Raw genomic sequence first — 11,817 nt, forward strand, 5'->3', positions numbered from 1 at the left:
AGCAATGGCCACCACACCGTCGCGGCCGCGGAGGTGACACCTGAGAAGGAGGACGTGTCGGATACGCTGGACCATAGGGCGGAGTAGCTGAACGTGTCGTCATCGATGGCGACGGAGCGGCGAGGCCAGGTGGTGGCGCTCACCGCCCGCCCCTACGAGCTCGCCACTCATGACGCCGTTGCCGAGCATGTTGTGGCGTAGGCCGCCCTCGCCGCAACGGATTAGGTCGTCGCTGTCCGGTGATAGTGGCAGAGCTGGAGAGCATGAACTCCGAGCTTGTGTGGAGGCAGACGAAGATGAGCTTGAGGCCAGTGGGTGGGGCTTAGGCTGTTGGGTGGATAGGGAGTGGGGGGGGGGGCGTTCTCCAAAAGAAGCGAGCGGGAGGGGGTTTTTGGGGTTCGGTAAGAATATGGAATGAGATAGAGAGACTGTTGGAGATGAGTTTTTGATCAAAATTCTTATATTTAGCTATAGATAACTATTTATAAGATCTCTTGAAGATGCTCTTAGGATCAAGTTTTTAATCACATTGGAGACGCCCTAATCTCTCCTACTTAATGTACCGAACACACTTGAAATACAAAGTGATCGCATGCTTTTATTGAGTAATGTGAAGCCCCTATAAAATTCATAAACTTCAAATAAACTTAAATTCATTTTTTTTCTTGGCTTCAAACCGAGTTAGACTAAAATGTCTTTGAACTAGTGTGGCAATTGCACCTAGCTACCACTTCCTCTACAGGAACATCTGGTTACCACTTCCTCTACAGGAACATCTGGTTACACCATATGCCTTATTCAGAAGATAGTTCTATAAAATCTGGTCATGTGAGGCTATATGAATTATGGCTCTACCAATACTAATAAAAATCATATATGAATGGGTTAAAATGAAATTCAAAGGCGATGAAATACTGTAACTAATAAAATAACAAGTTTCATGGCGTGTCTTATCCCTGTCAGCTGTCAACTGACTGAACAACATGGCAGGGGGCTAGGCCGACCTGCCTCCAGACTGCAGAGATACCACAAGCGCCGGTAGGCAAACAAGCGGTCGAAACGTCACCACCCCAGCTCGGGAGTACGATGCCCCTGCGCCCTGTGGCTGCTTTGTGTGCGTGGGGGGATGGATGGATGTGTTACCGCTGCTCCGTCTAACACTGCTCCGCCGACGGCTCCGCCCCTCGCTGTTGCTGATCCTAAGAGCTAGATCCGTAGGGTCTATTCGAAGCTAAAAACTAAAATAATTGGATTCGTTGAAAAGTGATTATTGGTAGTCAGAAGTTTATTTTTAAGTAAATAAATTAAAAACTAGTTAAAAGCTAAAAGTATAGCTTTTTAAGAAGCTAAAAACAGAAGTTCAAATAAATAGGCACATAATTATATTTCTTACCTTTCGTTCCTCATTTTCTCCTTTTGATTTCTCTTTCTCTTCTTACACCTTTTATTTTTCTTTATCTCTAATATTTTTTTCGAAAAGATTTATGAAAAAAATACCTAATAGAGAAAATGGAAAAGAGAACCTTTCGTGATAGTCTAACAACTACTGAGACTGAGCTGCTTAATAAATAATAATATCTCGAGATGGCTTCGCTTCACTGAAGCATAGCTTAGCCCAGGCACAAGCCCCCGACCCATCACCCACCTCTCCTTCTACACTGAACAAACCCAAACACCAACCCCTTTCTTCCTCATCCTGCTTTCCAGTACTGCCTCCGCTCATCGGATCCAAGAACCGATTAATTCGTTCCAATCTTGTTTGTGTTTCTTCCATTTCAGAAATCAGAAGTGCTCGAGAGTGAGAAGGCCCTGAAGAGATTGACAGAAGAGAGTGAGCACACGGCGTGGCGGCCGGCATGGAACGTATGCCGTCCCCGCCGCGTGCTCGCTCCTCTTTCTGTCAGCCTCTCTGGGCCGAGAGCTTGTTCTGATCTGGGTTACCACCGGTGAGATGACAGACGATACCACCAGTAGTGGAGGGGGGAGAGGTTTTTGCTGTGGCGCCTGAGCGCGGTGGAAACCGTGCCACGCAGAGATAGAAACGCATGCTGCGAGAGGACGCTGCCTTTGCAGACTTGCAGGCAGCAAGGACATGTTACTTCATTATCTTCTAGATATACGCAATAGATTTGCATATTTTTTGCTCTCGATTTGATCCCTTCAGTCAGGCTGTCGGGGGGCTACTACCGAGGAGGAGGAAGAGATGAGGCTGCTGATACTGATGGAACGGCATGGAGAGGAGATAAGAGTACTACTACTAGGAGTAAGTTTGTTGTGGCTTTGCAGTACACTGAAAAATGATTGGTTTTGCCATTTATTTTGCTTGTCCCCGGGATTTTTCGTTCCTTCCTGGATCTGCTAGCTCCCAACTCACTGCCTTGGGAGCTGAATCAGGAGACGCTGACAGTACACTGCACTACTGTAAGGATTTATCAGAACAATAGCTGCATCATCTTTTCTCTCTCTCTCTTGGTGCAGCTCATCTTCCTCATGGCTACTGTACCCATTATTCCTACATTTTTTCTGCTCTTTCTTGCTGAGGTTCTTGGTTGGAGTTCTTGGTCCACCTGCGGTCATGGCCATAGTGGTGGTTGTGCTGCTGCTCAGCTCCTGTTGGCACAAAAATGGATCATGGAGGTCACCATGCGATGAACCACATTTGGCAACGACGGTGGCCTCACCTTGCTTTTGCCAGATCTGGCTTGCATCTTAGGTTGGTACCTTGTTATATCTCTCTCTCCCTCACTCTCACTCACACACACGCGTTTGACCTTTTGGTTTTGGCTGGCCCCCTTCTTGTTCGATCTCTCTCATGATTTTTCGTCTCTTCTCTCTACTCATATCATATCCTTGTCTATCTTCCTCGACATCTCACAGACACACAGAGGGAGTGGAGAAAATGCTGCTGCTCGTTACAGTGTTACTGATGAGGAGGGGTAAGAGTCACTGCCTTCTCGATTTTCATTGCTTTCATGTCTTCAGGGTGGCCTGGTTTACCCTGCACTATCATGTGGTCCTTCCTGTCTGTTCACGTATCAGTATTGATCCATTTGCTACTGCTTTCTTCCATTTTCTTTCAGAACATGGGCGTCATTTAATGGGCAACACCATTTGCAGTTTTGCTTAATTATGACTAAGGTATGCGCATATCTTTTTTTTTTTTCTAGTAGCTAATCGAGCTCTCATGCTTTCTTTGAGGATACAATTGTGTGGTTCAAGAAAAAAAAAATGTGGCATTGTTGCATGTGTTTGTTGAATTTGGATGCACAGTTATGGATGCTGTTGACATTGGAGCTTCGAGTTTTGATACATCCCAACGTTATTTAAAAGTTTATGCGTACTAAAAAACTTGCTAGAAATTGATTCATTTGGAATGCAAAGACCATTTCATGAGATGAACCCATTTACTTGCATCCATTGTTGTGGACACGAACTAGACCAGTTGCGTTTTAAGTACTATTATCCGAGGGTACCTGTTAAGTTAAAGTAAGGTGGGTTTGTAGAGTATACAGTTTAGTGGTGTTATCGGTTAACCGTGTTAAGAAATTGAGATAATTCGAGCATATAATCAAGGATCAATGTTCTGAAAGTTACAATAACTTAATTACTCTTTGTGATAGCTAGTGGAGAACCTTTTTGTATTGCCTCTGTCCACTCCAATGGAGAGTATACATGTTATATGCGTCTACCGGATGAATCATTATGCGAGTTATGTCTTGCTCGAAATGTGTAGCAGTTTGTTTGTTCGAAATGTGTAGCAGTTTGTTTGTGGTTGTGAGTGTGTGAAATAAATCGATAATTTGATAGATAATTAAGAATTGAATGTTGGACCATGCACACTAAATTTGCATCAAATAGTTTTGGGGTTTTTCCATGGGATGCGGGTTTAAAAGTCAACAAGAAAGAAAGGGAGGGGCTTCTTGTTGCGAGATAAACAAAATAGAGAGGAAAAACTAGTATATCCATACATGCACTCTTAGTTTCCTCTTTTTGAAGGAAATGTACTCTTGATCTCTTTGTAAGTATTTACTCATCTATGCATTTTTTATATTCTTTTCTTATAATTTGTCCTTGTATACTATATTGTGATGTTGCCTGTTCCGTGTTTATGTTTTTCACACATTGCAAGCCTGCAGCAGCATATGATGAACCAATATTAATGTATGTAAGCATGCGGTTGCGTACCTGCTTCTAAAATTTGCCTTTTATGGTCACACTAACAAAATACTTGTTTTCATCTTGGTTCACTTGCTGTTCTGTTAGCCTAGTAACTTAATTACACTAGTCCAAATACAAAAGTTGCTTAAGAATCCTGTTTCAAAATATTATATAGGAAGGAAAATCTGTAACTGAATTATCATGTAATATGATACCTTTGCCTCCTTGAATTGATGATGGATAAGTAAGATGAGAATATAAGTGCTGAAATATGAAACCTAAATATGTCATGGTGAGAAATATGGTGCAAACGATTCACAATGCTTCTATATGGGGATTGGGGAGTAAGATGCCTTCCGTTACTTGAATCATCGACATCGTTTATGCATCCACTCTCATACCCATATATATTATATTAATTAATATGATTGAGAAGAAAAATAATACTAATTACAATGTTACTTCTTGGTGACTCCTGTACGATTGAAGCTGAACTTGATCCTTGAGTTTGATGCACCATCTAGCAAGTGCATTCCTTGCATATATGTGCTAGGTTTCCTTAAATAACCTCTTCATGTTTTCGCTCACATAGATATGGTTCAGTTTATTTAGTTTTCTGACATAATTAGGAACAAGCTGGTTTTGCTCCATGAAACTCATATGCATTTAAATTGAATTTTGGACACTGAAAAACTTAGTTCTTTGTACGGATAGCATGGCTTCATGCATGATACGGCTGAACAATCTTGATGTCATCAGTTCACCATGTTCTCTCCCGAGGGACTCGGCATAGTGTACTGTGCCCTACATAGGCCTATCTAATAATTGTTAAAAGGGATGCCTTTGTGTAACTCTCGACTGATCAACTCCGTAAAGCCAATCATTGTGCTAGTTCTCTCAAGGTATAGTGCAAGGGGACTAAACATGTGCCTCAACAGGAGTCATATATCTACACAATCCGTGGGTATCGACTGGAGTAGGTACCATATTTTGTAACCAAACTTGATTAAATCCTAGGAGTAGATCATGGGCAATGAATCATAGGAGGCCACAGGGATTTTCAGGACTGGAAAAGGGGGACTGAGGTAAGAGCATGTCAAACTGGTATTTATATTATATTTGAGGGTATTTGGGCACAAATGGTGGTGACCTCCTATATGGGTACTCTATATTTACACAAAGGAGGGGTATTGAAATCACATCAGTGCCCTAGGATGGGCAATTACGTGAGGGGAACGTCAAGATTGTACCCATGTGGCTGATCACAACCAAAATCCGCAAAGGCCGATGTGGCTGAAGTTGGATCTCATCTAGCTTGTGGTGAACCAGATGATGACATCGAAACACTGATTGCATATATTCCAAATAGTCATGTACAAGAACTCCCAAAACCCTAGTTGGGAGGCAAGTCATTGCCTCATCTTGTGTGGCTGATCGAAATGTTGAGTTCAGATTGCATCTAACCATATGGTGGATCAAGCAATTTCATTACTTGCCATTGCTAAAATTGGATCCCATCTAGCTTGTGTTTAGGAACAAGATTGCCGACTAAAGGGGGGTGAATAGACGTCTCAATAAATTTCTTGCAAAATCGATGGTCTTCTCCTATTTAGATCACCCAACGTACCTCAAAACTCGAGCGGAACAAAAATAGAGAGAAGTTTTAATATTAAAAAGTTGAGGCAACACAACTCCACAGATGGTATATGAACCATATCTTCTATTTAAGATCAATCCATATGTCTTACCACTCGAGAGATTATAACTTGCAAAGAAGCAAGAAAAGATGAACATCGAGCAACGAAATTCTTCAAATTAATTGTCTAGAGGCAAGGGAATTCAAGACTCCATCACATAAGCGTGTGTATGCGAATTTTATGCCTCTAGCAACAAGAAAAATGACCTCACAAGGTGCTGAAGTTTCAGCCAAAAAACCAAAACAAAAATCAAAACCGGAAACCGAAAAACTTGCAAACTTTCAAAGGAACCAATAGAGGGAAACTTGAAGGAGGGGAATTCAAGCATTTGCAAAAAACATAAACTTCATTATTAAAAGAGATCAGTCCTATTTTAGACGGATCACTCATCATAAGTAAACTAATATACATTTTAACTTGATTTCTTATTACGTTAAACCAGTCATGCCTAAGAGCTCCATAAAACCCTAGTCCTAGAGGGAGGCCCGTCATTACCTCACCTTGTATGGATAGGCAAAGTAGAACCCATGTGATCGAAATCTTGAAGGTTGCATCTAATTAACCATATGCTGGACTAAGGGATGTGCGTACTAGAAACTCCTATTGCTTCTTCTTTCTATAGTTATGTTGAATACCCAATCTGGGACTTGGGTTCGAAGGGTGGCCCCTCCTACTGCCCTACCTTGTGATGAACAAAGTCGTCAAGGAACTCCATTATGCTTCCTTGACGATCTTTCTTACCATTCGAGTGTACATGATCATCAGGAACGTGGCTAGGTCGTCGAGTATGATGTTGATTCTTCTACTGTATGTTAACTAGAACTTATGGTGCATCACAATATGTAGAGAGAGGTGGTTCACCTATACGGGGACTCAGTACGCTTTGCACCACACTCCTACATTATGTTAGCTCCGTCACTGTATAGAGTTGAGTGTTAGAGCGCGCGGCGGAAAATTGAAGTAGCATGAAGGATCACATGCCCATGATTGGAAAGGTATGATGGTTGGTGGATAGAATAAAGGTTATATCTTGAAATCCCGGAAGATATGTTCAAGGTGAGGCTGTGTTTGCACTTTGTACTATGATCTGATAGAAGCGGAAGCGTTCTTGATTATTCATGGTGCTTTTGAATTTGTCGTCCCCCTGTTTCTGTATTAGAATTGGTCGGGAGGTTGGGCTCATCCGCTCATGCTTAAGGTTTGGGCTCCAGTTGGAACTAATATTCCAGAAAGATTATACTGAAAGCATGAAGCTAGTGCATGCTAAGTTGTTAGCTCTTACTAGCTATTGTGTTTAACTTCCTATGTTGGACTGCAAAAACGAGATCAATATCACTAAAAATCATATTGACTAAAAGTGTGCAACTGTCAATTCCATTTCACCAAATGCTCGCTCCAGACGTGAATCTGAATATTATTATTTGGGTTGAAGAGTTATAACTTGAAATTGAGAAAACGAATATTCCACTCTCCATTTTATGTTTGTGGCGAGAGGCTAAGAGAATTTCTGTTTCTCTGGCTGTGTTGGGTCATAAGTTTTTTAAGTACACCAATTGCTCTGGTCAGATTGCTATGTTTTATCCTTATTTACACAGCGTCGCACAACATGACATATAGCTGCTGCCAATTTATATACATTACCTTTTTTTGCATCCTATGACTACTTCCTCCATTCTGAATAGGATTTCTCTTCTTTTCCTTTTACATGTTTTTAGAGACTTGTAAAATCTGTTCATGCCTGTTCTTTCAGTGAGCATTTGCATGTTGCCCCGTCTTAGAAGTTTAAAGTGTCTCTGGCAATTAGAATCAAGCATACAAGCTTCTGCTAAAAAAGAGGCTGGATCGTGGCAATTTCACTTTTGGATGTCTTTCTTTTCAAATCAGTTGTTATTGACTCTTTGCATGCACATACAAATATACTTATTCAAAACACAGGCCGACTCATGGCAGGATTACTCCATGAATCCTGAAACCTGGTTGTCAATTCTGTGGTTGCTTCGTGTGCAATTTTGTTCATAGTATTCTGTATTCAAATGAACGACAATGCATTTCACTATAAAATTTAATAAAATTTATGAGCTAAATTTTCCTATGTTTTCAATGAGCGACAATGCATTAGTATGATTGTCATCTCAGTATCTCACCTGTTCTAAAGAAGTCTCTTTCATTTCCTTTCAGGAGTACTCTTCCTATGTTGTACTACCTGCAGATTACAATTGACAAGGTTGTACCTTCTGCAGATTGCAAGTACGTTCTTGGATGACAAACGAAAGCAGCTTTTCTGAAGTTGCAAGTTATCTCTTACAGTATCCATGATGTTGAGACTTTGCTGTGAATTAATGATTATTTAACTTCACCAAATCCAGAAGAGAAGCTTGCCGCAGCTTGTTAATTGAACAGTGTTATCTATGTTGCGAAATGCGCACCCAAGTGTTAATTTTTTTTCTCTGAATAAAATAGGAACAAATTAGGCAGAGGTTTTTTCACTTTGTTTTGAGTGGTTAAACATTTCTGTTTTAGAACACGAGTGTTTAAACAGTTTGAGAAAACAAGTGGAAATTTATCTTGATTTCTATATGATAGTGATTGATAAGTGCGTTGATTCAGTTTGATAAGTTTTGTATGGCAAAAATCCAAAATTAGACAACATACGTGACCGTATTTGTCGAAATAGACAACATATCAGCGTATTTATAATTTTAGCATCTGTATTCGGCACACCGTGTGCCGAAAACCCATATTCGGCACGCGGTGTGCCGAAAGCGGCACTGTAGCACTGTTACATTTTCCCGAAAATGAACAGTACCGCGCATGAACAGTAACAGCAGTGCGTTTGAATTTCGTTTTCACTTTTTTCAAAACGGTGGTCTTTTGTTACTCCAAAAATGTTAAATTTTTTTTCGTGTTTCATAATACATGTGCAACATATTTTAATTAGATTCATCGAAAAATCCTTTGTATATTTAAAACTAAAATTCTCAAAAAAAACACTACTTTTATAACTTGTAATAATTTTTAGTGTCTCAAATAAATTCATAAAAATCTAGAAAAATTTACTAATATTCTTCTTATGTGATGGAATAATTTCTAAAATTATTTTCATCCCTAGTTTATATGATGAAAAAGTGAGTTCCTTTGTAATGCTTCATTTATATGCATTTTTATCATTTTATGTAAAAGAAGCATTACAAAGGAACTCACTTTTTCATCATATAAACTAGAGCTGAAAATAATTTTAGAAATTATTCCATCACATAAGAAGAATATTAGTGAATTTTTCTAGATTTTTTGGAATTTATTTGAGACACTAACAATTATTACAAGTTATAAAAGTAGTTTTTTTTAGAGAATTTTAGTTTTAAATATACAAAGGATTTTTTAGTGAATCCAATTAAAATGGGTTGCACATGGATTATAGAATATGTAAAAAAAGTTTTAACAATTTTGGAGTAACAGAAGACCACCGTTTTGAAAAAGAGGGAAAATAAAATTCAAACGCACAGCTGTTACTGTTTATGCGCGGTACTGTTCATTTTCGGAGTACGGTGGGATGAAAATGTCACTGTAACCTATTTTCGTCACACCGTGTGCTAAATACGGTACTATAGTGCTATTTTCGGTACACCATGTGCCGAATATAGTGCTACAGTACCATTCGACACACCGTGTATCGAATATGGGTTTTCAGCACACGGTGTGCCAAATACGGATACTAAAATTGTAAATACGCTGACATGTTGTCTATTTCGGTAAATACGGTCGCGTATGTTGTCTAATTTTTGATTTTTCCCGTTTTGTATCATATGAGTAGGTTTATGTACTGTAATTATGATCATGATTAATTGAAGTTGTAGAGAAAATTGAGTTGATATGTTTGTCTCGAGTTTAGGAGAATTGTACACGTCGGATGATTTGACGTTATGAAAGTTGAATACTTTGGATGGTTCGGCGTTCAGATGGAGTATATGTCGGAGTGTTTTAGAACAGAAGCAAAAATTGGAGTGTATGCTGGATGGTCCGATGATGGGACTTTATATATGTCGGAGCAATTTTTTCAGAGAGGTTCCTGAGCGTGTCTGGAGCAGTTCTATGTGTTGGATAGTGCGGCGATGAGCAACAAGTACGTTGGATGCTTTGTCGGGCCTTTTTGTTGCAGAAAGGCTGTAATCTATTGATCTCTCCTTTCTTTTGCTATCAGATTACCAAATGAATCTGTCAGCTTTGAAGGCTCCAAGAGCCCAGTGGCAAAGCTCATGTGGTGAGCTGAGTCCACCAAGGTTCGATCTCTTGGTGTCGTCAAAATCCTTCAATGAAGACTTCAATAATCTTAGTAAGAAGGTAATGGTAACATAGTGAACGTGAAACTACTTCGTAGTATGTCGCTGACGTCTTTGTACACGGATTCCTCTTCTGAAAAAAAATCAACAATTGATATTGAAATTGGTATCATAATTTTCCCCGGATGGATCGGTTTGTCTTTTTCTCCAGCTCATGTGGCACATGCGGCATGGGCGGACCCACCATGATGCATGGGTATTCAATTGAATACCCAACTTTTTTGCAAAAAAATTAAGTATATAGCACATATACTACGTATATATATCTTTGCTGCTTCAATTCATCAGACCACTCAGCAAATTGTAAACTAATTGTTTTAGTAAACTAATAAAAGTGATTTCACTAATTTTGGGGTGTTATGGATTAGTTATGAATTAATCTATCTGCAACATATTTACTCAATCATGCACGTTACAATAACTATTTTAAGATTTCATGTATTTTTACACGATAGAGGATCATGTAAGAAGACTAAAAAATTTTGTTTCATAATTTTTGGATTAGTAAATAATTAACTATGCATTTAACTCGAATTAATAAATGAGTTGCACGTTTTTCTTTTTTTTCAAACTTACTCTCCATGTAATATGATGTAAAGGATATTATTTTTGAAAACAAATTTCATAAAAGGTCTTATAATTGTCTCTAGTTTTTTTTAGAATTTGTTGTGATTTTTTTAAATTTTTTAAATTTTTGGACGTGTTTTTGCAACAAAATCAAACTTTTAGGGGTTTTTTTTGCAACAAAATAATTTTTGGAGGGAAAAGTTAAAATCCAAGTGACTTTAGGGGGGTTTGCATTTTTCCCTAACTGAAAAGAGCCCACATAGCAACAAATATCAGGTATTTATGATCTTTATGTTGTGACTGCCCAGTTCGGCAATCAGCAGTTGAGCGTAAATTTTTTGTGCAAGTTAAGGATAGTGACATCATTAAACGCTTCCAAGCCATAAAGGAACACAAAGTTAAATTGTAATTTTGTTTAAATGCTTTGTAATTTCTTTTAATTAGTTGAAACTTCTCTATATGAACAATTTATACTTTAAAATTTACGCTATTATGGACTTCTCGTATTTTGGATTGAACATTTTTTTTAATACTGAATATCCAATCGCTAAATCCTGGGTCCGCCACTGACATGCGGTGAGGGTCAAATTAAGTTTGCTACGATCAATCGAGTTTGGTGCCCATAAATCGAACCACTGAAAAGCACACAATTTTGCTTCCTCCTTGTCTTATACTGAACTATTCAGGTGTCACTTTTGGGATGGCTACCAGCTGAACTTTGAAATGTTGTTGTAAGAGCAATTGCGACTGTTTTCTAGGCTTCTTGGAGAAACGTCACATTCCAGATCCGTTGACCATTATATGGGTGTGCTTAGCTACCAGGGTTCAAACAAGGGAAAAATACAAAAACCTCTTAAAAATCATTTGGATTTTGACTTTTGCTCTCAAAATTTCTTTTATTGAAAAAAAAATCTCTAAAGATTTGATTTTGTTGCAAAAACATCCTTAAAAATTCATTTTTTTTAAAAAAAATCACTAAAAATTCTAAAAAAAACAAGAGACAATTCTAAGAACTTCTGTGAATTTTTTTAGAAATAATATCCTTTGCATCATATTTC

The 11,817-nt window shown here is 38.7% G+C and overlaps 1 protein-coding gene across 8 annotated transcripts; it reads left to right on the forward strand.

The window, feature by feature from the left end:
* Positions 1-1,586: 1,586 nt before the first annotated feature.
* Positions 1,587-10,307, forward strand: LOC133883383 (uncharacterized). Of its 8 annotated transcripts, XR_009902869.1 has the most exons (6): positions 1,587-2,713; positions 2,878-2,936; positions 3,081-3,138; positions 8,034-8,102; positions 9,914-9,975; positions 10,054-10,290. XR_009902869.1 is itself a non-coding variant. In XM_062322696.1 (4 exons), the coding sequence occupies exons 1-4, from the start codon at positions 2,625-2,627 to the stop codon at positions 10,206-10,208; spliced, it is 372 nt and encodes a 123-aa protein (XP_062178680.1). In that variant the 5' UTR covers positions 1,587-2,624; the 3' UTR covers positions 10,209-10,283. The 8 variants fall into 8 exon arrangements, 1 of the variants encoding a protein (XP_062178680.1); XR_009902872.1 differs by lacking the exon at positions 3,081-3,138 and having other exon boundaries at positions 10,054-10,307; XR_009902871.1 differs by lacking the exon at positions 9,914-9,975 and having other exon boundaries at positions 10,054-10,287.
* The last annotated feature ends 1,510 nt before the right edge of the window (positions 10,308-11,817 follow it).

Source organism: Phragmites australis, chromosome 10, assembly GCF_958298935.1.
Source record: "Phragmites australis chromosome 10, lpPhrAust1.1, whole genome shotgun sequence".
In the NCBI taxonomy this organism is placed as follows: Eukaryota; Viridiplantae; Streptophyta; class Magnoliopsida; order Poales; family Poaceae; genus Phragmites; species Phragmites australis.

Bases quoted from the DNA above. Each gene is read 5' to 3' on its own strand.
- LOC133883383 (XM_062322696.1), top strand. From the start codon at position 2,625: ATGGATCATGGAGGTCACCATGCGATGAACCACATTTGGCAACGACGG. The intron at 2,937-8,033 runs GTAAGAGTCACT...ATTTCCTTTCAG, and splicing joins AGTGTTACTGATGAGGAGGG to GAGTACTCTTCCTATGTTGT. The intron at 8,103-10,053 runs GTACGTTCTTGG...TTTTGCTATCAG, and splicing joins GTACCTTCTGCAGATTGCAA to ATTACCAAATGAATCTGTCA.